A 25,110-nucleotide genomic window follows, 5' to 3' on the forward strand; every position below is an offset into this window, starting at 1 on the left:
AAAAAACTTAACAATCCAAATTCATTACCCATCAATCGTCCTAAGTCATGCAATATTAGACTAAAACACCATCGAAATGCACTATTTACATTCAATATTCATTAATCACTACTTTTGTCTACTCACTTGATAGGAAAGAAAACAAGCATCAGTCTGAAATCATTCTTCAACATTCACTTATTTTACCAGATTTTGTCAAACTATCAAATACTTACATTACCGACATGCGCCATTGTAGGAAATCGCGCAGGTTTCCTTCATAATTAATAAAACAGATCACACTAACTTCTTTTTCAATTCAAGTTTTTTTTTTTATTCACCAGCATCAAGCACCTCAAGCACTACTTTATGTCACAACATCATCACTAAAACTGAAGCCAATCGTCATTCTCTGACTACAGAGTATCGTTTTTTCTCCTGTTTCATTCACAACTATGTTTTGTTTCTCTTGCTCTCCTTTCTCTTGCCGCCCGCGTTCCATAAAGCCCAACCGATGTCGAGGCGTCGCTCTTTTGCAGACTCCTACTCTCAATTCAACCTAAATATACACTATAATAAATTTACTCGTAAATTTTTCAAAATTGATTTATTTATATTTATATTTGACTACTCTTCCTACACGAGGGTTCAGCCTTGACAAGTAAATCTGTCAGGCAGCTCCAACTAAATAGGGAGCGGTTGCTATTCTTGGCACTTTCAATTCACTTCGGCAGTCGGGTTTTTTCAAAGCTACTGAGCTCATATATGGCCACAATATGCATCGCTTCGAAGTGCTTGTTATTGCAAAGACGACTCGGCTGAGGAAACCCCCCCCCATGCCAAAGTGAATCATGGAAGCTCTATAAAAAAAAAAGAAATTAAAAACGAAATCTACATTTTGAGAAGCTTTGAAAAACCGCATAGATGCATCCTAATATATTCCAATGTGACACAAAGACAAAAAATTCGGTTGTAATTTCTGTGCCATCCCTGAGATTTTGTTCAAATTCCAATAGATCTCTGTGATTCCGATCGGAGTGCTGGGATTCATGTGAACTTCAGAAGGGATTTGAGTGGGATTCCTAAAATTTCCGCGGGATTCCATTTGGAATTTCTAAGATTTATGTAGTCTTCAGATAAAGTTCCTGAGTTTCTCGATAGGATCATAGCTTTTAAGTGGGATTCCAGAGGAGTTTCCAGGGTCCTAGTGGTATTCCTGAGACATCGCGTATTACCGCGTTCCCTGAGATATTGGTGGAATCCTTTGGTGTCAGGTAAGATTCCTGGAATCCATGTGGGGCTAAGATTTGATTAGGGTGGTTCTGAAGTTTCTGAGATTGGATCGTTATTGGTTTTCTAGGAAACGATCAGATTTCTAGAATATCTGTATAATTCAAATCCTGATTATATTATACAATTTCTGAAGTCCTTGAAAAAAAAAACTGGAATTCGAGGATGAATGCCTTCAGGAATCTTTTTGAAATTCTTTTGGGGAATTACTTGAAGAGCTGTCGAGTGCATCTTTTGGAATACACGTAGACTAATCACTTAAGGAACTCCTGTAGGGATCGCTGCAAGTGCTCCTCGAGGAACATCTGATCGAATTCTTTGAGGAATTGGTGGATAAATTCTTGGTGTATTCCTTGGAAAATTCAAGAGAAAGTTTTTAATTTCTATAGTAATCTTTCAATGAATCCTTGTAAGAGGTTTAACGTTTATTGGTGAAATATTTTCAATGCATGAATGGTGATTCTCTTACTTCCTGACTTGTAAGAGTTTGACTTTCATATTCGTCTTCAGGGACCATGATTTCAGTAAGTAAATACATTTTCAATATTACCGATCGTCGCTTTTGTTCGTGATCAATGTTACCCCATATCAGCAATATAAAAAATCACTAAAAATTTTTTTAAACATATTCTAATCCTTCAGAAAACAAAATGCAGTATGTAGTCACGAGCGATGGGTACCAGTACTGGTTCTGAAAATATAAAACATGCAACATTTTCATTTTCAAATGATTTTTTAAAGAAACATAAAAAAACTGATCAATGTTACCCCGGATTACGGTATCTACTTATAAATGAAATTTGAGTTGAAGTTATACTCTACAAAGTAGTATATCTGCTTGCCATGTAAAAAAATAAATAAATCATTATATATGTACTCCGATCTCTTTTTGCGACCTGCCCTTCCTTAGCCGAGTGGTTAGAGTCCATGCTGAAGGTGTCTGGGTTCGATTCCCGGTCGGTCCAGGATCTTTTCGTAATGGAATTTTCCTTTAATTCTCTGGGCATAGAGTATCATCGTACCTGCCACACGATATACGAATGCGAAAATGGCATTTTTGGCAAAGAAAGCTCTCAATTAATAACTGTGGAAGTGCTTATAAGAACACTAAGCTGAGAAGCAGACTCTGTCCCAGTGAGGACGTTAATGCCAAGAAGAAGATATTGCCAATAGAAGCATCACTGTCCCATATTGATTTTCGAACCAGTACCTGTTTTCATCGCATGTTTCAATATATATTTTACTATACATATAAAAATTAACACACTTTGTTTGAAAATGTTGTTGAAAATTTGAAGTTGGTGTGGCCTCCTATCGAAAAGTTAAGGCATTACTGTCACTATATGAACATTCAACCCTTAGCAGTTGCGAAACTTGAATTATGTTCAAGTTTATGTTTGTTGCTGATCAGTAGAAGCAAAATGAGTAAACCGTGCGTTGATGCATAATGGTTTTGAAAAATTCAACGTCTAGAAGTGAAAATACTGATGCGAGATACTCGGCAAAGTTGAAACATGGATTGAATGTTCTAAAATGGCCATTTAAGTTTTCATATTTTGATAATTAATGGCAACACTGCTCGATTGCTATCAATAGACTGACAACACTGTTTAAGAAAAATTAAGAATAGTTCAAAATCATAAACTTTTGTTTCGTGGACATCTGAGAAATTTGACTACTTAGAAAGATGGCGTTTTTGGCAACGTTAATCAGCAGGTCAAGGACTATCATTATTCTGCCACCGGGCAGCATCAGTGAGAATGAGACTCTTGGTTTTCAAAACTACTGGCTAAAATAATGATAGTCTAAAACCAACTGAACAACTCTAACAAAGACCCAATTTTTCCCATACTCAGAATCTTAAGATATCTGCGTAACAAAAATTTTATGTGCACTAGTGACGTTTGCTAGCTGAATCTGGAGTCTTTTGGATCACTGAGCTACTGAACAACTTCGTCGAAGAGATGGTAATCGCTCTAAGTGAAAAGGATGCAGAGAAAAACAAAAGTTTCGCCGTCAAAAGACAAAATTTCAAAGTTCATGGCCAAAATAATGACAAACCTGGAACTACTGGACATCTTTGCCCAATACCCTATCTATTTTTCAAAGTGGTCAGGATGCTGAGATATCCGCAAAATCAAAGTCTCATACTCACTGACCAAGTTTTCCATAGACGTCATCTTTCCAAATATCATGAGATATTCGCAAAACAAAAGTTGTATGCTCATTAGCGCTACCAGTTAGATAATTCAATTCAAATTTAAGGTGCTCTGGGCTGTTTAAGGACTATACAAATAATATACAGTAGGGATTGTTTCTCATTATTTTCTGAAATTCGAAAGAAAGCAATAGGTTTCATTTGCAATAATACACTTCAGTTTTATTTATTCTCTAATAGCTAAAGTCATCGACATACACAGTGCCAGCTGACTTTTCAGGCTGCGTTTGTGTTTTTCCAATTTTCTCTCTTTTTTAACTTTCCTCTGCACTCTTTCCGCTCTATGACCAACAAGCGAAAGCATTTTCCAGTTTACTTCTTTTTTCCTACATCTGGTTTCGTGTAAATGGCATTTGTTTTCGGAGTCGGATATTTCCTACCTGTATTGGGTCTTGGTTTTGGGTTCTCTCTTGTGATAAACTGATGATTGTGTTTCGTTTTGTTCCGGTTTTACTTTCTATTCTTTTTTTGTTTGAGTTATTTACATTCATAGTTTTGTAGTTTGACTATTATTTTGATGTGCTATTGATCACATTGAATATGTTCTGTGTGTGAATAAAGTGATTTGTATATGATTTTCTCGCATATAATATGGAATGCATTTTCGCTGTCGTTATTTATGTAGTTGGTTCTGGTAAATGCGCTCGGTATATGTATAATAATATGCATGTATGGACATTAAAATTTTTCTAAACACTAAACTTTAGATTATTGTCAACAAGTTTTTAACCTTTCTTAGTGGCACACTTAGTGTCGGCTCAGTATATCAACTCATTCATTTCCTAATCAAACCGACTTTCGTCAACATGTCTTCTTTCTTTTAAGCAGGACATTCAATAAAACACGTTTAAAACATTATTGTTGGCTCATTATACATATGGTTACCGAATAATATGATGGAACTCTTTGCTGACTAATACTTTACACATGTAATAATTTGAACGATTTCTGTTTAGAATTCATACATTACGGCTTCACTTTTGCCAACCACGCAAGAGTAATCGTGAGCTTGATCAGAACCCAAAACAAAGAATTGCAAATAGAAAGTCGAAAAAGACCTGGTTGGAGTTGGAAGTTTTGACTTCGTTGCGATATGGCGCTAATTAATACCATTTGAGATTCATTTTACGTTTTTTTCGCTTGATATGTTCTCTAGCCTATTTCGGTTAGTATTGGCACGGTATGTCCGGGTTTTCCAATCAAAGACAACATATTTGTGAAAGTTCAAAGTTTTATGTCTATCCAATATGTAGTCTTCGCTTGAATAAAAACCAATGCGTTCAAATCTGAATAAAAGTAACGGTTTGTTTTATACGGAATTATTGGAGCTTTGCTTTCAGCATTGCCTTGTCTTACATTGATCAATCCTAACAGAGACAATTAATATATGAGGAACGTAGGATCGTAACACTAAAATTATACATAATTGAAAAATAGAACAAACACTCGTACAGCTACGGTTCTCGTCGCGAATTTCTATCAATCATAACACTGAAACAAACAGACTTGTAGGTCATTGTTTAAAACTTAACTTTCTTGCTCATCTAATATAACCTAACTTGGAGAGGGAATGTCGTAAAACAGTCAACTGATCGACAATCACAATCTGATGAAAACTCAAAACGATACACAAACAGGAATGTATGCTTGTCATAAACTTCTCCTGACTTGTCCACACAAGAAAACCTAAAACTTCTCTGAACTATCTTCTATGGCTATCCCCTGCTGTTCCCCGCATTTGACAGCCGATTTCTACATGGAATGACTGGTTTGGTGATGCTCAATGGCTTCTTTTGGAATGTTAAATATTTTCGTCTGATTTGCGTTGAAAATGGTATTTATGGGTCGCAAACGGAATGCGCGAATGATGTGTCAGCGGATGCTGATTCTGTCTAAATCTGTCATCTTCTGTCTAAACCTGAGCTGGTTTGGCCTTACCAACGACCATGAGCATTTTCTGCAGGAATCGTGTGACGCCCACTGGAACGGAACAAGGCGAGAAAGAGAGAAAAGATATTTCATTAGAAAGCGACGAGAATGTAATGTTACGATTATGAGAAATGTTTAAAAATATTAAAATATGTTTTATCTTCACTCTAGCTAAAGATCGTGGTGCAATTGTGCAATACAAATTTCACTGGTGCTGTTTTCGCGGTGCTTAGGTGAATCTGCTTGAACTTCGTGGCTGAATATATGCTACACTAAAATCTCAATTTACGAAGTTTTTGTTTACGTAAATTCAATTTACGTTACTTTCTTTTACGTAGTTTTAAAATTGAGTTAGAACGATTGAACGGGAAATTATGTATTAGAGTGATAAGATTCGCTGAAATAATGTAAAGTCTTTTCAACTTCTTCTCTATAGTTCAGTTTGAACGTGTTTGAATAATCAAATAATCATACATATTTTTGGTCATACCTGCCTTAAACTCCAGAATACGCTGGAATATAGTTTCCAAATCTACAAGCGATATCTATGCACTTTACAAAATCTTTGCATATGCATTGAAGTTCACAGCAATATGTTGTTATCATTTTATTGATGTGTTGTATTAAAGAAATGTTTTGAATCATCCAAGAACTTCCTGGAATGTGGGTCATCTACATACGTAATAAGTACCATAGTGGGCGATTACTGATGTAGTACACGATCTTAGCAATACAACGAAATAAGTTTTACAAAATCTAAATCTAAAGGGTTGAAAAAATAAATTGTGGACAATCTGGGTCACCCAAGAAATTTTTCAAATATAGATCTTCAAATTTTAGGAGCATAATTTGTTACATATTGAAGTGTTTTAAATTTGGTACATGCTCAGAGATATTTAACGAATTTAACTGCGAGTGTTGTTTAAACACAACGGAAGTTTAAAATCATCCAAGAACTTCCTGAAGAATATGCCTTTAGCGCCTAAGTAGACTCATATTATTACGCTGGATGAATTGATGAGTTCAACTGGTGCTGTTCCCGATCAGTAAGTTACACTAAAACCTTACCTAAGACGAAGTCATTTTTTTAAGTAAATTCCATTTACGTTACTTTTTTTCAAGTTCGTAAATTTTAACTCAATTTACGACTTTCCTATAGAAAATTATTGATTGGAATAATAATTTTCGCTGAAATAATGTGATGAGCTTCTACCTTTTGCTTTGTAATTTAGTTCACACTTGTTCAGTCTATAAATTAATGATTCCTATTATTGGTCATACCTACCTGGCCTGAACTTCAGAATACTCTGAAATATTGTACAGTCGACTCTCCACATCTCGATGTTCTACATCTCGATATCTCTCCCTATGTCGATGATTTTTTCGGTCCCTTCATTCTGCATACATTTTCAATCTCCATATCTCGATATCCTCGATATCTCTCTATCTCGATGTGATTTTCGTTCCCAATTTTCTCTCCGTATGTCGATATGCCCATTATCAAAGGTCATTAGACTAGATTTTAAAAACTCAAAACAATTTACGAAAGACGAAATGACATCTGCTTGTTTTTAATTTTCCAGGTAACGGAGTGATTTTCAACCTAGTGTTCTTTAAAAATTTGTTCTATGTCTCGATCTCTCCCTATCTCGATGGTCCCTTCGATATCGAAATGTGGAGAGGCGACTGTAAACATATATACAAGCGTGATCTATGGAAAATTTAAAATCTTTGCAAATGCAAAAAAGTTCAAGGCAATATGTCGTTTTGATTTTTGTGATTGTTCTGTCAATTTCTATTAAACATTTTCTGAGACTTAGATGGCTCAGAAGCCTTCACAGATGTTCGCAGAACATCGATTATTTGCCCTTATTTTCATAGGCTAATGAAAAGTTTCGTGGAGTTTCGCAGATACAGCAGACCTTCGCTGACTTTAGCGGTTCTTTGCGGACCTTAATCCACTGTCGTCTACTTTCACGCATGATTGCGGTCTATTGTTGATTTTCGTAAAACCTTCACGCATCTTAACAGACTTTCGCCAACGCGGATCTTTGCGAATTAGACCTTTATTATTTAGAGGGAGTTCTTCATGTTTTATGAAATTCTCGAAGGACAAAGGGCATCTGAATCAATCAATGCAATACTATGGTAACTATTATGAATAGTTACCCGAGCAAAGTCGAATAACAACCGCATAACATAGTGATAACAAGATGTACATCATGATTTCATTTTGTTATTTTTCGTTATCATTACGAAGACTCTTGTTATCAACGAATTTTGAGCTGTCAGATTGAGGATGCCACCGACGGGTGAATGACGTCAAATGTTTGTTATCATAATTCGATCTATATAACTAATTGATAACATAATGAGTTATCAGTGAGGGAAATCGGCTGGATAATAAAACTTGTTATCAATGTGTTTCAAATGATAACACAATTAGATATTTATATGATATCTTTAGTATAAACTTTTGTTATCACGTTTGTTATGTTGCCTGCTTATTCAACCAAAATGAAAACAAACTTTGTTATCAAATGCTTGTTATCGGATAACACAACTTGTTATCTTTTTGTTACCCAACTTTGCTCGGGTAGAGGTCATTGCAATAATCGAAAATTACTTGTGGACTGTTGGTTTCGCTTATAAATCCTATGGTATATGGTATAATCGATGGAGATCTTAGAGAACAGAGAACATAAGTACATGTTCCGTACGGAACGAGCCGTAAGAGAGTAAGATTGAAACTGCATAAGAAGTTCTCGTTTCATCTACCAATTCGTTGATCAACACACGTATTGTCAACCATCAACTCGTGGCACTCACCTGAGTGCAGCCCCTAACACGCCACCCTGCCGACGCCTCTGTGGTCGAGAGTTCCCACAGCGCACGAATGAACTCGTGAGTTCTAGTACCACGAGTGAGTGATCGTGCATCGCGACTGTTTGACGTACTTCTAGAACGCGGTGCGGTACTATAAATACGCGACATCTTTGCGTAGTGGAGTCAACCGTCGTAATGTTAAAACCGACCCAAGTGCAAAAAGTGTAACGAACAGTGTTGTAAATATTAAAGTAGTCAAATAAAGTGCCTATGTAGTGACTAGCAGAACCAGTAGTGTTGATTCCCTTCATTCGAAATATACAGTCCACCCTGCTGATCAGAGTTGGCCACGGTTAACGCAACGCGCCAGTGGTCAGCAGACATCATATATGAACCGATGCATGAGTTCACTATTTGACGTTTCAGCGGTGCCGTGTTATTTATGTGACCATGGAAATCAGTGAATTCGGCACCGCTCAAACGTCAAATTATTGAACTCGTGCATTGATCCATACGTGCTTCACATCAAGAGCTTGAGATCAGCTTGCCATGAGCGCACAAAAATAACCGCGCGCTTGAGCACGTGCTATGGGGCTTTGCACTGTTTTGATTTTGAATGAGGTTTTGACGTTTACTGGCCTTGTTGTTTACTAAATTTATGAGGGAGTGAAAGAGTGAGACTGATTTCTGTGCAGAGCCCCATGGTCAGACACATATTTTTAGATCTCATGTAGCAATGTACTAGCTCAAACGATCACATCTGCACTGGCTCATGCGTCGTCTCATGAGAAAATCTCAATGTGACAGTGCATTTGAGACTCGCAGGCGATGGTTTCTAAGGCAATGGAAATGGATTAAATTTTGAATTTTACTGCCTGTAAGCAGTTTGAAAGGACTGACGCGGTTCAACGCGGTTGAGTCGCTAGCATTTGAATTGAAAAACTTGTGCTGGCCACCGAAGAAGCATAGGCATAGATCGCAGTCGTATGCTTCTGTGGAGTTATTGTACTAGGCAAACATAACTGCATAAAAGTACTCCTAGTAAGCGCATGTAACGAGCCTCACGAGATGTCTCATGAGACTCACTCACTCAGGAATACGACACTCTGGTGGTCAGTGACCAGTGGTCCTTCGAGTCAAATCCAACGCCTCACGCCTCGTAGGGAAGGAGTGGACACATCCGCCAAGAAGGATTCTTCTAACCATCGCCGCCGACACGTCTACCTGGTACCCTCACCAAGACATATATTGGCCGCCCGAAGTAGTGATCATCGACCAACACCACCAATCACCCCGAGAATTTTCGGCACGTTTGGTTGTTAACTCGAATGTGCATTCCGAGAGAAGTGGATAACTATCGCCGTCCTATTCGACACGGTTCCGTGGTGCATGTATCCCACCGTGTTCGAGAAGTTTACTATCATCGTCGTTCATCCGACACGTCTGCGTGATACCAATACCGGGACGTACTTCAACGAAGAGAGTAGTATACGTTGTGCCACCCAATCCGACACGTTTTCGTGGTGCTCTGACCACAAACGTGTACTACCACCCGATTATCCGACACGTGTGTGCGGTACCCATACCGGTACGTGTTTCACCAAGGAGAGTAGATCCGTTTCGCAGTCGCCAATAATCCGACACGTCTGCCCGATTCCCATACCGAGACGTGTATCGCCAGGAGGAAGACATTCGTTTCACCGCCTATAACGAATCACCGACACGTTTTGTGGCAGCGTGTAGCTCTATGAGGATCCGTAACCCGAATATTCGACTCGTATGTGTGGTACTTTGACCAGGACGAGAGCTTGTTCGAAACCTGCCAAACGTCGAAGCAAGTGTTCTACAGAAGCTCTTTTTTTTTCCTTCTAAGCAATGGGGGGATAATCTGCTCAACAGACTCCGGACCGAGGTCCGGGAGTGTGGGGTTGGGGATTATTTACTACATGCAAGCAGTAAACAGGACTACACCCCGGCCCACTAAACCATTTCCATTGCCGCCAAATCCTTCGTCTCTCCGGGACCACCAAGAAGGCATTGCTTCGGAGAGGGGCTATTGCACATCGCATCCTCCAGGTTAGCTGCGTAGCCACGCTTAGGGGGGTCCACCAAGGTAGCATGCTGGCGTATTGCCAGCTTCCCGGGTGGTCCTCATCTCCCGTTGTCCGCTGAAAGCGGGCAGGGTCGACCACTAAGCCCGCGCCCAACTGCACCGCAGGTATCAAGAACTGATACTGCGGGCTTCGCAATTTGACCTACTGAAGGCTCAGGCCCTATCAGCTAGCACCAGCTGGGATTGCTGACGAAGGGGCCTCCACCTGCCCCGAACAACGAGAGGCTCGTATCCACCCAGTAGGCCGGCGCCACGACAGCAGCGCTACCAGGATGTTCTCCCCGCGGCCACTTAATCGCTGTAAGGGTCAATTTCGACCGTAGGGCACCGGTATGACCTACGTAGCCGACTGCGAACCCTTGGACCACCTGTTGTTTAGCGTCTGCACTAGTCACTCCTCGAGTCCACACGCCACCTCCTTTGGAGTTCCGAGACGATGTGGGTGATAGCCGATGAAACGGCATTCCAGCCAAACTCGTCTGCACACATCCTCTGGACCAAATTGTCCGGAGTCGTGTCCCGACCGCATGTGGCAAACGTGTTCCGCCGTTGCCTCTAAACCTACACAAACTGGACATTCGGGAGATCCCGCATGACCGAAACGGTGTAGGTACTGTCTAAAGCATCCATGGCCCGAAAGGACTTGTGTTAGGTGGAATGTTAGTTCCCCATGGCGCCTATTGACCCAGATATCTAACCTCGGAATCAACCTGTGAGTCCCCACTCCCTTGGTGGAACTGTCCCACGCACGCTGCCATTTGTCCATGGAGGCCAGTCTGGCAGTCCTGCGTATGCCTCTTGTGCCGCGCATTTCGAAACACTCTATGTCTTCCATAATAAGGATACCAATAGGCATCATACCGGTGATGACCCAGAGTGCATCGTGTGACACGGTACGGTACGCGCTCGCAACCCTCAGGCACATTAGCCTATAAGTACTCTCTAGCTTGCTACGGTAGCTATCGGTACTCAAAGCTCGGTACAGAAGCTCGTCTCTGACTTGACACGTTTGTGCTGCCAACCAAAAAGTATACCGCCAAAGAAACGCCTAACCGACATCATTGCCACTTGGTTTGTTAGACAACACTCTGATCCTTGAAGACCAACTCGATCTGATATGAGGATTATATTCGACAAGCTTTCTGAGGAAGTCCATACCACACACCTCGACGTCGTGGAACTCCGAATTCCATCAGAAGACGCTATGCAGCAGAGTTTCACGCCGAAAATGAGATCCACTACTGAAGCAGTAATTGGAACCGATGAACCGAACGATCAGGATGCTGCACGACTGAAACAGCGATTGGAATTCTGCCACTGTACTAAACATACCGAAGGAGTTTTCGTCACTATCACGCATCCGAACCCACGTGAACCTGAAACTAGCGTGAGGGCAAAGCGCACTTGCTGCCGCCAAGGATCAGCTTACCTCGACTCAGGACATAGTTAAAGAACATTGAGGACGCATACACCGAATTCAATGCTGTTCACAACAAGTTGATAGCAATCGTTCTAGATACCTATAGCTACTGGATTCGGCACTGCAGTCTTGGGAGGAATCAAAACGATGTTTTTAGATTTTTCCCGACGTTTCGACTCAGAATCGAGTCTTCTTCTGGGGATACTGTAATTAGGGGAATGTTATTTGTTTTGTTACATGTTATGTTCGTTCACTTACATTCTACTTAATCGTTCTTCGTGTATGTTAACATATAACTGTTGGTGTCAAGGTTTTGGAATTTGTACATGGGCTGTGAACAGACGTAAATTTAAGTTTTATAATTTAGTATGTTACTACGATAGAACCTACATATAGTATTAAGTGAAACGTAGCAACTTTTCTTTGAATTTCACTTAATATAGCCACTTTAACTGCACTACACATCTGAAGGCGGTAACGGTTGGTTCGAAGATGGTGGTTGACTTGAAATTTGACGATCTTGAAATGTTTCATATATGGTTTGTAGGATGGCTGCGTATGTTGAATTTAAGCTACTAATATCTGTGCGATGGTTTACTGTATGTGGTGTATTAGTGATATGACACATTTCCAAAAAGGTAAGTGTATTTATGTGGTTGCTACTGTCTAATACTGTTACGCGATCCATATCGAAACGGTGGTCGTGGTCAATACAATGTTCGATAAGTGCTGTTTTCTCTTTTGGTGATAGCATATCTGCATCTGTTTTGCTGTACCCTAACTCTGTTAATCTATTAAGTTTGTTGGTGTGTGTTTTGTGTCCGTATAATCTTGTTTTTAATCTGTTTCTTGTCATACCTATGTAGCACTGTTGGCAGTTGCTACAAGGTATTTTGTATATTATTTTACTACGATATTGTTTTGGTTTGTCTGCATGTTTTGATTCCTCCCAAGACTGCAGTGCCGAATCCAGTAGCTATAAAATTCACATCAGTCGAACCTCTTTCTTCTTCGTTCTAGATACCGACAGCAGAAAGTATTAGCCGATTTTGCAACCCGATACGAACAACTACTACCGACTAGCCAAGAATCGATAATCGCCCACGCGGAAAGCTCTCCTAGAGGTTCCATTCAGCAACAACCGTTCAACGACCCCCCTACTGTCGATGAATATCCCGCCAATTGGACGAAGCTTCCTAGCTCCCGTGGTAGAGGAGAAGCCAAATAGGATGGATTGGTAAAAGCCGCAGGATAACAATGAACTACCGATCCACGCACAACCGAGGAACAATCTGATGAGGAACTATGTGCTCACAATTCAACAGTCCAGTTTACATCCCTCTGATTCACATCCGAAACACTGCAAAACAACAGTAGAGGATTTCAACCGACCACGATACTATCAGACCCATGATCCGAATCCAACAGTTAAGGAAAAGCACGAAACTCAATCCAACCCAACCAGCCAACTTACTGAAGATAGATCGTCCAACAGGTATCGAAACCAGCAGTCAAGCTGCAGTCAACGAGCACCAACAACCCAGATCATCAACTGTTCATATCAGAGAATAACGAATTAGACTTCTGCCAATACGACCGACAGGAAGATGCACCGCGCATCCAGATACCGTAGATTTCCGACCTTTCATTGATTGAGCAACGCACCATGAAGAAAATACCGACCGATCCCATGGAAACCAGACCCAGTCCGAACGAAAATACTGCTCACCGAATCCCGTCCAATATCAAATTAATACAATACACCGTTTACTCACATGAATGGTTAGGAGTCTTTGAAATATTTGAAAATTAACCTTAGAGCACTTATTATGGTCGTAGTTCCCACGACCTATAGTCAATGAAGGACTCCAAAATACCCGTACAAACCAATACAATACTCCGGTAACATAGAAGAAAGCTAATATAGTGCTATACAACTTACATGCCCTATATTAGCCGTATAATAGCCTTATAAGGCCAAAAAGGAGAATTAGCGGGCTAGTGGTTAGCTGGGCTAAGCCTGATGCATACAAGAATTAAATAAGCTTTATGTTGATTGTACATTCGCATATAGGTCATGTTTCAATGCTATCCAGTGTTTTGACCAGATGCTTGGTAATTGGATATAGTAGTAAGGGGGAGTAAAACATAAATCTTCACACCATATTTGCGCATATAGTGCCACATTACTGTTCTTACTAATTACTTGGGTACCCAATGGCAATTCTAGGCTATATTTTAAGCTAACCAGAGATACTATGGTTCGTCAAAAAATTAATAATTGCTCTATGTGGGGAAGAGTTTTCAGAGAAAAGTGACAATCCATACTGAATTTTAAATGTCTCCATACAATAAATGTGGCATAAGAAAATGGGGGATTGATAATGGTCAATATAGCGTAACGTAGTTGATAGACGACCCCTTATACAATGTCATATACAACAGGTCCAGCTCTCAGTATGTGTTTGCTTGTATTAGTCACGAAAAAGATGTAAACAAAACGATCAGCTGCGAAAAATTTTGTTCGCAGCTTTCGCAACGTGACGTCATCTTCGGCTACTTCGAGAACTTTCGGCTCGCCGTAGTTGGCATTGCACAATTACCACTTCAAAACTGATGTTATCACATATACTAATTTGATGTTCGCCCGCACCTCTAAATACCCCGCATCGCCGCTTATACTTAACCACCCGCAACGGTATTTTTATAAACTTCTTCCACAAGAGATAAATTCTAATATTTGTGAGGTTGAAAATAAACTATATTAGGCATGCAGGTGAAAACACAACATTTTAAAGAACAGCGTGTTAGTAAACTAAAACTTAACCTAGATTAGTGAGTTAAAAAAAAACTATCAAAGAAAATAAGAAGATAAAAACCTTGTTTTTCATCACTTCATCACATCTTCACAAAATTCCCTCCGGTGGAATTTACTTCTGCTTCGGCCGCACCACCATCATCAACTTTTGCAAACTCTGAGTGAATCCTCCTGCGAGCATCATCAAGCACAAATGGAACCGCGCGTGTTCCCGGGGCGGGCACGGAAGGATGGTCGGGAAAATAACGGAAGAGATAGTGTGTGGTGTAGGGTAGCGGGGGATTCGAATCGAATCGGATGGAAATAGCATCGAAAAAGAAAAGAAAATTAATGATTTTTTTAAGAAGCGCATTTGCCAATCATGATACAGTGTGTGTTGAGGTGGCTAATACTTATATGAAAAAATAAAAAATCTTAAGAAATCTTAAGATACACCCCCAGATTTGTTCATTCCGACTCCCAGAAGCTACTGCAAAAAATTGAGCGGAGTCCATCAACTCTAAGGAGGGGCTAAACGAGTTTGAATATTGTATGGAGAAAATCGACCAAATATATGAGATAAATAATCAACGAATATAGCTCATCACATGTTAAAAAATGTTATTTGGATAGTTTTTCCGATATATTTCGTCGGTTTTCTCAATACAAACTTTAAGCTCGTTTAGCCCCGCTTAGAATTGAGGGATTTCGCATAAAAAAAATACCAAAGTAGCTTCTGAGGGTCAAATTGAAAAAAAATAGAGGTTTCATCTTAAGATTTTTGTAATTCGATCATTATGAACCACCCTAGTGTGTTGTAAAAGCAGAGTTTAACCTAAAAATTGCTTTCGCCAAGGAATTTTAATTGAAATTAACCTGTCCGATAAGCAAAAGTTTTGCTTCCAATATAAAACTAGGAAAACAGGGATGAATCTGGGTTGTGAGTCACCAATGGAATCAAGCCTATACTCACCCATCGTGTGGTTGAACCATTTGGGCTTGTTTCGCCACGCAATGAATATGCAGTAGACGGGAATGCTGGTCAGGATCATGAGCAGTCCGTAGCCGGTTTCGACGGGGCTCGCGATCATCGGGACCACCGTGACAAATACCGTGGCGATCAGGTAGAAAATCGGGAAGATCAAATTCACCTTAATGGGGCGTTCCAGATTTGGCTGGGCCCACCGAAGCCATGGTAGACACAGGACGGCCACACCGATGCTCAACTGAAATATGAGTTTAATAAATTATGCATAATCGTTATCGGTTTTATCGGATCAATTAAGGGATGGTAGCAGGTTTCTTCTATTGACTTGATCACTACTTCAATGCAAGGTCTCATTTTCAACGATAATGGTCTCTCAAGTCACTTTTTTACAGTCAATCCTGGTACAACATTCTAAAGCCGAATTCTTTAGGAAGTTTGTAATAGAATGATTCCATGAATTCCGTAATAAATCTTCGGAATTATTCCTGAAGAAAAGGTTAGGCAAATAAATTTCAAATATTTATCCAGAAAAAAAATTAAAGCTAATATTTTTTCCGGCATGAGGTCTCTGAAGCTCAGTCGCTACCACCCCTATGATTATCCGCTTTCTCACCCATGTCGCAAATCCAACGTAGTTGATCAGCGCGAAGATGTCCGACACGGTCAGGTAGACCATCGAGAGCAGCGCCATGATGAGGACGGCCGGCGTCGGAGTCAGGCGTTGGATCTGAATCATGGTCAGAATCTCCGGCATTTGTCCTTCGCAGGCACCGGCGTAGAAAAGGCGCGATGACGTCAGCAGAATTCCATTGACGGCACCGAAGGTCGACAGGGCCACGAAAACTGCAACAAAAGTAAAAGAGGTGAAAGGGAATCGTGATTAACGTTTTGCGTTCTACCACTAGTCATTGTTGTCCTGCTAATGGATGTGTACCCTAATGGGATATGATATTGATGAATAGCATTGGAGGCACGTGCTGTGCGGTGGCAGCGATTATCGAACTGGATTTAACGCTGATTTGTGCGGTGACACGATTCAGACGTCATTTAATGACATCAAAGTGATAGAATCGCCACATTATGTCCAACATGATGGAACAGGTTGTGTTGATTCGATACTGATTGACATTATTGATGTAATTTAAATACTAAGAAATCAGGAGACTTGTGTTCTCGGAAATTTCGTAGTTCAATAGTAATGACAGGACTTTATGTTTAAAAAGCTGACATGCTACCGTTTTACCAATAAATTATGTAATTTAAATTAAGGTGAAGCCGCGCCTCAATTCTTCAGCAGAGTATTTCAGGTTAACAATTTGATCGATTGGTCATCTATCGCTGAGCATTTCAGCCTGAATGACTGTTTGGTTTTTAGATGTGTGCTTCTGACGATTTGACTGGTGGTTTTGGTTAACATTAAAACCGTATGTCCTAACGAGCGTATTTCCCAATATCACTAAAAACCGATTGTGCTACTTTTAGCCGAATGTCGTTCCCTCGAATGTCAACTCCTCAAACGCCAGTTTCCCGAATGGCACTTTCCCCCGTAAACCCTTCCTCCGAATGACCAGAAATTTGTCAGGCTCGTGGTATTTGGAGAGAACAACCCACTCTACCCCTACGGTGTTTATGGTCGGCTCCAAAAGAGATGCAATTCAAAATGGATAAAAAATAATATTCAGTAACAGAGTGGTGAACTAGAAAGAACGATAAAAAAAGAAGAAGAAATGCGGAGTTCGGTAAAACTTTAAAGAATCGCTGATCAAAAACGAAGGGTGTCAGATGAATCGTTAATCACCTTGAAATGTATAAAGTTATGGCAAAACTTCGGGGAAATGGGCCACTCGTCCAAAAGGGGTAGTACCTGGTAGTTGCAAGAGAAATTCTGTACAATACAATATCCCTATAAAGAACAGCTCGTGGTTAAAAGAAATTCAAATTTCTCGAAGTTTAAATTTTAAAACAGCTTAGTTTATTGTATCATAACTTTATAGGCAAAAATCTTGCAAGATATGTAGAATAACAGTGTCATATTGTCTCCGCTTTGTGCACTACCAGAAAGCTTAAAATGAAAAGAGCAAGATTGTTGGCGTACTATTAGTTCAATTAAGTGCTCTTGACAAGTCGACTATTGTGACGGCCATTTTTGGATTCCGAGATGTTTCACCATGATTCGATAAAAATCGTCAAGAAAAATAATTCAGGGGAATGGTACTTTTTAGCGAATGGTACATTCTGGCAAATGCTTTTCTAGCAGATGTCATTCTGGCGAATGGTTTTCTGGCAAATATCGCACAATCCAAGTTGTTTGGTTTAATTTGTGATTCAGTGAGAACAATTATAAGATGGAACAGCTGTGTCAGTTACAGAAGTTCTACTAGGCACTCAACGCATTTCACAATGGCTTATTTCCGCGAGTCGTTTTGGCGATCGAAAGTGAGGTTAGGTTGCGAAAGTTTTTCAAATTGAAATGAGTATCTATGGTTTTCTGGGTGTCATTGCAAAAATCTTGTAAGTTAAATGATTGTGGTGATTTTTTTCCAAAGTTATCACTAGAAATTTTGATTAAGATGCACTAATCCCTTATGGGGTGTGATTTGTGAGCACCCCTATTGCAGTGGTTTATGATCACCCCTGTCGCAGCGCTTCACGAACATTCGATACAGTGTGGAGAATGAAAGGTGGAGACATCTTTGGCGCCATGCATGTTGGGGCAACCGAAGAGAAGAGAATCACAATTGGACTTGTTAAGTGAAAATAAAGTAGTTTTTTTTTATTTTTTTATTAGTATCATTCCAAACATTACATTCATTTCTTATATCTAGGTGTTCTGTGTTATTAGACAACACTATCATCCTAGGGCCCAGATAGCCGTAGCGGTAAACGCGCAGCTATTCAGCATGACCATGCTGAGGGTCGTGGGTTCGAATCCCGCTGGTCGAGGATCTTTTCGTAAAGGAAATTTTCTCGATTCCCAGGGCATAGAGTATCTTCGTACCTGCCACACGATATACACATGCAAAAATGGTCAATCGGCAAAGAAAGCTCTCAGTTAATAACTGTGGAAGTGCTCATAAGAACACTAATCTGACGTAACGCCAGAAAGAAGAAGAATCATCCTAATTTGGTAAAATAAATTTAAGATTTTAATAACATTTTGTTAACAACATATTACATTTCATTTGCCGTAGCAGTTCAGATTTTTTACTGGTGAGTTGATTTCACTTGCTTATAAGAGAGAAAAAACGCTTTGAATATACTGTAAAGTACCCATATTCCGCGCGCGCTCCTAACTTCGCTCAGTGCCATTTTAAACATGTTTTGCAAAAGACATTTTTGTTGGCTAGTATTTCAAATAATTCTACTTCAGTCATGATTATACTACGTGCAATTATACAATCCAATATGTATAAACTAATATGGATAAAATGGCAGTGAGCGAAATTAGGAGCGTGCGCGAAATATGGTAGCATCACGGTACTTAACCTGATTTAACCTAAACATATGACGCATTAATCGTGGCAATAGAAGATTGTAACGATTTTTGCCTGAAATTATTAATTATTTTACTTAACATTAGTTCCAATGTTTCAACATTGGATATTCTATGTAACTCATTGGTACTATACCAGGGAGGAAGCCTCAGAATCATTTTCAAAATTTTATTTTGAATTCTCTGCAGAGCTTTCTTCCTGGTATTAAAACAACTAGTCCATATTAGTACAGCATACAACATGGCTGACCTGAAAATTTGTTTGAATATCAAAAGCTTGTTCTTAAGACAAAGTTTTGATTTTCTATTAATAAGGGGATAGAGACATTTTACATATTTATTACATTTGGCTTGAATGCCCTCAATGTGATTTTTGAAAGTTAAATTCTTATCTAGCATGAGCCCTAGATACTAACCAATCTAACCATCTAACCAATTTATTGGAGCCCCTCGCATCGTGAAAACATGTCTGCTTGAAGGTTTCAAATAAAGAGCTTTTGGTTTATGTGGGAATATTATAAGTTGAGTTTTGGAAGCATTAGGAGAAATCTTCCATTGGGATATTTGAAATGTAACAGGGACATGATCAGATTCAAAATCAGCAAGAGTAATCACCCGCATAGAAAAATCCAATTTGCCGTATACTTCAAACAATAAGTTTCCTCTAACGGATAGAGTTAATGTATTACAAACAGTGGCGTTTCTGTTGAACGGTATAGAATCTTGAGCTGTAGAATATTAACAACAGTTCAAGTCATCTTTACTAAATAGTGACAATTTCTGATGGTATCCAGATTTTGTTCAATGATACGATAATGAAAACTCTCGATAAACAGTGGCAAAATAAACTCACCATCTGCGGAATGGTTTACGTTTTTCCACATTCACACATCTGCGTTTTACTATATTTAACCGTTGTTTAACAGTTTCACGAACAGATATACACGTTTGAAAATTACCACGGCGAGATGAACGAAGCTAATGTTTTAAAAAAGCGGTGTTATGTTTACAGCGTGATTATGAAAAAATAAACAAAATGTATATTATTCAACTTAATTTGATCGTGATTAAGGTCAAGATATGAGAAAAAAATAATGTAATTTTCACATTGTGTGTAACGGAATGTTCAAATCTACCTAGATCGCTGCGAAAACGTTTGGTTATTTCGAGAATAAAAAAACATTTCCTGCGGAAATTTCCGATACTATTTGCAATTGGAGTCGAAACAGTTTGTAAGTATAGCTATGGGTATAATCATATCCTAGTTAATTTTAATTTTATCTATTTTTTTTCTTAAATGTGTGTTTCCCAAGTGTTGTGATGCGACTTCAATCGGGGCAAGGAACGATGCTGCTGCCTAACCATCTAAAGTTGTTCCTGCACCAAGCAATGGATTTGCTCGTTAATTTCCCGCAGAAAGCATCTGGGACCAGAATAGTACACCAACAGTGCTGTCCGAATCTGCCATCTCCACTAACTGCAAGAATTTTGGTAAGACATAGTTCTATTCGAAGTCCGTCAAGCAACCTGCTGGGATGAAGATGGGGATGCTTCATGCTGGAATCGTAGGAATCGAAGCTGAAGATTTGATACCAGCGGAAGGGTAGCTGACTGCCGGATCGAGAGTTACCGGAAAATTTTTACCGCTTCAATGCTCCGAATCAGTGTTAAGCAAAATATGATTTTGTCTGTGATATGATATTGAAGCCGGAGGCACCTTGCAGAAAATGTAACTACCCAAGTAACCATGGAGCATTATATCATTGCATATATAATGCAGCTGCATTGCCGTAAGTCTACCATTAAAGTAGTTTAAAAGTGGAAAAGGGCCCTTTTACAGTTGCACTAATGCAAAAACGACGATAAAGCAATGAAGCGATTTATAAAGTAACATTAGTGCAGCAGTGCAATTTATAAAGTGATTTTAGTGCATTAATACATTTGTAATGTAGAGTTAATGCTTCATTGCTTGACAACTCTTGAAATATGTCGAATAAAAGCAATGTTACATCATTGATCATGTTGATATGCAGTAGAATACGTGCAATGTTATAATGCTTGTGGTTACTTGGGTACGTATGACTTGATTGACTAATAATAATACGAAAATAACGACAGTGATTGGATTGGTTAGTTTATTAAAAAAAAAGGAATAACGTCCCCATCATTTCTAATCCGACAGATCAGTACAAAGTAGGGTTAAAAAACCATAAAGTACAATAAACTAATAATTACCCATACATTATTCGCATTGCTAGAACATGAATGGTTGGACTGATTCTGAACTATTTGCCTTACCATTAATTGGTAAAAAAAAATATCGTATATCGACCATCTGGCAAATAGCAAACGAAAAATTTTGTACGAGAAATTTGGCAATTTTATATGGTTACATAACTTAACCGCCTATTCCCCACATTGTTATTTGTTCAATTACAATTTCCCAGACTGTCAAAACCATTCCCGGTAGTGTTGGTTTATTGTAATTTTGGATGTTATCTGAAACTGTTTAGATATTGTCGTAAATTGTTGTGGATAGCTCGGGAAATAGTATCTGTACGGTTTCAGTTTATGCGGGCAGTTGGCTACAAAGATGACTAGAGTCGGTTAAGACCAAATCAATCGTAGATGGATTTCTAGAAGAGGAAAAACATGTAGGACTATCAGGGTATTGAATTGAGAAATATCCTGAAGAGCACTCATCAAATAAAATTCTGCCGTTGGAATTACTTTGAGAATTATTCCATGATCGATGTTTGGCATTAAAGTCACTAATGACAAAAAAATTTTTATCGCGTCTGAGAACAAGCATCAACAACGATGGACAAGCTGTGGAGCCCCAACGCTGGATGAGGTTTGACCAAAGAGTAAGGCTACTAAAAATGAAATACTTCACCTTACTCTTTTAACGATATGGAAAATAGAATAACTAGCTGCAGGTCTCGTTTGTCCTCTGTATAAAAAGAGCACACACTGGAGTGCGCTGTACCAACACCATATTAATAGGAATAACGTTCCTAAACTCGGCGTAGAAGTCGACTTTTTTAGTTGAGGAGGATTTCAGGGCACTGATCGTTCAGGGCGATTGAAAGTGATTGATTCTGGACCAAGCCCAGTTGAAAAGGATTAATGATTAGGCGTATATTTAATGTAACGATGTGTGGTATTTCATGTAGCAAATATCAAAAAAGTATCCAAAAAAATTATATCGTGTTTAAATGATTTAAAATGTCTTGCATTTAGTATCATATAAGCATATCTGCAGGGTTCAATTTTGTACATGCTAATTGAATGTACACTTCCTTGCAAATGTTTTGGGTCACTCCCAAATAAACATACAAATGTTTTTTGTGCATATCTCGATGATAACACTTCTAATATGACCATATTAGGCCGCCTACCCATACCAGGGAATAACAGGGAAATAAAATAAAACTGACCTACTCTCGGTGGGTTCGGCCCATAAATAATCGAAAAAATACCGAAGGCCAAATATGGCCTCAGTCAATAACATAGTTCTCACATGAAGTCCGTAGTCGAAACAATAAAAAAATGTTGAGTTGGAGTAGGATTTATACTAATAAGTTGGGTAAAAGTTTATTGAAAAGGAAACTGGGGTCATTTTTACCCAACTTGACCCAGTGACCCACCGGAATTTAGAATTTACAACACAGGAATTCCTTAGTCGAGTGGCTAGAGTCTGCGGCTACAAAGCAAAGTAATGCTGAACGTGTCTGGGTTCGATTCCCGATACTTGCCACACGATATACGAATGCAAAAATGGCCACTTTGACAAAGAAAGCTCAAAAGAACACTAAGCTGAGAAGCAGGCTCTGTCCAAGTTGGGACGTAACGCCACCAAGAAGAAGAAGAACACAGGAATTCATAAAATTCGAATGATGAATTATTCGAACTAAAACGAAGGCAATCCGTCAAGAATTGTCGAAATGGCAGAAATTTGAACTTTTTTCTTCCATTTGCTGGGCGGATACGGGTTAAATGCTTTCCAGAATGTTTGCAAAATGCATGGAATTGATTCGAATTTTAATGAGTGATCAATGAAAATTTGGTCAATGTTACGACTGTTTGTCTGTGGTTAGATTCTTATAAACGATAACAAATATATCTGAAAGCTTAGGCAAAACACATTTGGAAATACTAAACTTACCCGGAATGGTCCACGCGAACATCCCAAACACCCGATCGGCAAAGGTGACGGCAACGGCCTGCGAACCGAGCACCTCCTCCGGCGACAGCACCGTGTAGAACGACACATTGGTGAAGACGTACACGACGGTGACCAGCGTGCAGGAAATGGCAATGGCACGCGGTAGGTTCTTAACCGGATCCTTCAACTCTTCGATGATAAAGTTCAGATAGTTCCTAGATAGGGAAAATGACGAAAGAAGATTAGGTCCGGTGTCCCAAGGGGTCCAATTAGCGCTGCTTACCATCCGTTGTAGGCGAACAGACCCGAGTAGAAGGACAGCGCCAGTGATGTGACCTCGGTTTTCGTGTTCTCAAATGTGAAGTGCTCGGTGTTGCCTGGAAGAAGGGGAAGAATGGATTATTCTATGGGAACAAATATGTTCATTGGTGCAATAAAATTAAGTAGACTGATGGTGTGATGAAAAAAAGGAATCATGACAATGAGCTTGATTCCCATCAATTGAGTTGGTATTGTAGATAAGAAGACCAGGATATAAATCACAGAGAACAAAAATCTGCGCTCAATATTGCATTCTCAAAACACATCCATTCCACTCAAACGAGTCAACGGACGCATCGCTGCTGCAATATCAGGTTCCTCTTTTGAGTGGAAGTCATAAAACATGCTGTTTGTTTACTGCAAAACGATGAATAATGTACTACATATATTATCATCAATTAATCCCGCCACACGATAGGGGCAGATATCGAGAAGTCCACATCTGTTGCACTGTTTCCAGGTGCGGTCGCAACATCTGTCCACAACCTGTCCGGTTGGATACCGCGTTCGGAAACTGATTAGTATTCTAGCAAACCCTACAACTTGCTTGTTACTTACTCACCAGGAACAATCCGAGGTGTAAAACGAATCGTAAAGTTGTAATTTTAATGACATTCATCGAGAACGTATTAAGAGGTTAGCAACACTTACCTTTGAACAAAAAGTACGCTCCGGCGCCAATGATGATGAACAGGGCCAACAGTTTGGCATAGGTGAAGATGTCCTGCACGGCGGTTGCCCACTTGACGTCCCAACAGTTGACGAATGTTAGCACCACTGCGAAATAGAGAAAAAACGGGACAATAATGTAATTGACCTGATGTAATTGATTCTACTTGTTGGTTGACATACGGAACAAGTTATTTTCTTGATGTTGAACATCGTTTCGTATTGCATAAGGACTGGATTGGAAATAAGTTGAAAATCCTCAAGATACCCGATCTTCAAGTTATATAGTTTCATACTGGTTTTCCTGGAAAATGTTCATATTTATGAAGATCTTGAAGGCCAATGCGGTTTGAATTATTTAGTCAACTTAGATATATATATGTTTAAAATGCGATAAAAATATTTTCCGCTTATTCACTTATTTGTAGTAAATTAAAATAATTTAATCTTATCATTTATTTGCCACAATGCTCGATTCGTGGCCGCATTTCTTCGTCAACAGTTTAGCCACACGCTCATCCATAGCCATATGCCCATCTAACTTGCTGCGCTCAACGTCTCCTAGTACCAACCGGATCCAAACAAATTTGCTTGGTTGCTGTCCGGCCTTCTTGCAATATGTCCTGCCCAGTGTAACAATCTGGAAGAGGTCGCCAGGTATCGGTGACAAAGAGCAAGTGTGACATCGACATGGCCGGTAAGTCCATCGACCTCTGCAAGCGCGTTCAGAGCACGCTGCTGGTGGCGGCGGTTAAGCTGAAGGTGGCAGATGCAGTACTGTGTAGCTCGCCTCAAGCTCGAGCTTGGAAACCAACGCTTTTCGACGGCGGGGTATTCAGCCTAGGTGGCACTCAAGCATAAAACGAGCGGCATCCGTTATAACGTATATTGCGTGGTTG

At 39.5% G+C, this 25,110-nt stretch overlaps 1 protein-coding gene and 1 long non-coding RNA gene across 7 annotated transcripts in view; both read right to left on the bottom strand.

Moving 5' to 3' along the window:
* Window positions 1–3,622: 3,622 nt before the first annotated feature.
* The window catches only part of LOC5580164 (large neutral amino acids transporter small subunit 1), a 104,790-nt gene continuing 83,302 nt past the window's right edge, over window positions 3,623–25,110 (bottom strand). For 3 of the 6 annotated variants that reach the window (XR_002498579.1, XR_002498578.1, XR_002498577.1), the window contains exons 4-10: window positions 24,194–24,319; window positions 23,505–23,598; window positions 23,222–23,436; window positions 16,174–16,403; window positions 15,546–15,798; window positions 14,655–14,764; window positions 3,623–5,467 (exon numbers count right to left, since the gene is read on the bottom strand). Coding sequence is in view for 3 of the 6 variants with exons in the window: in XM_021837241.1 (XP_021692933.1) it covers window positions 5,400–5,467; window positions 15,546–15,798; window positions 16,174–16,403; window positions 23,222–23,436; window positions 23,505–23,598; window positions 24,194–24,319 (986 nt within the window). In the remaining 3 variants the exon portion in view is untranslated. The remainder of the gene's footprint in view (window positions 5,468–14,654; window positions 14,765–15,545; window positions 15,799–16,173; window positions 16,404–23,221; window positions 23,437–23,504; window positions 23,599–24,193; window positions 24,320–25,110) is intronic. The other 3 variants (XM_021837241.1, XM_021837240.1, XM_021837239.1) reach the window with 1 other exon arrangement.
* On the bottom strand, window positions 11,934–14,648 carry LOC110674022. Its single transcript, XR_002498580.1, has 2 exons — window positions 12,166–14,648; window positions 11,934–12,106 (listed from the first exon to the last, which is right to left on the bottom strand). It is a non-coding gene; the product is annotated as an uncharacterized LOC110674022 (long non-coding RNA).

Source organism: Aedes aegypti, chromosome 1, assembly GCF_002204515.2.
Source record: "Aedes aegypti strain LVP_AGWG chromosome 1, AaegL5.0 Primary Assembly, whole genome shotgun sequence".
NCBI lineage: Eukaryota > Metazoa > Arthropoda > Insecta > Diptera > Culicidae > Aedes > Aedes aegypti.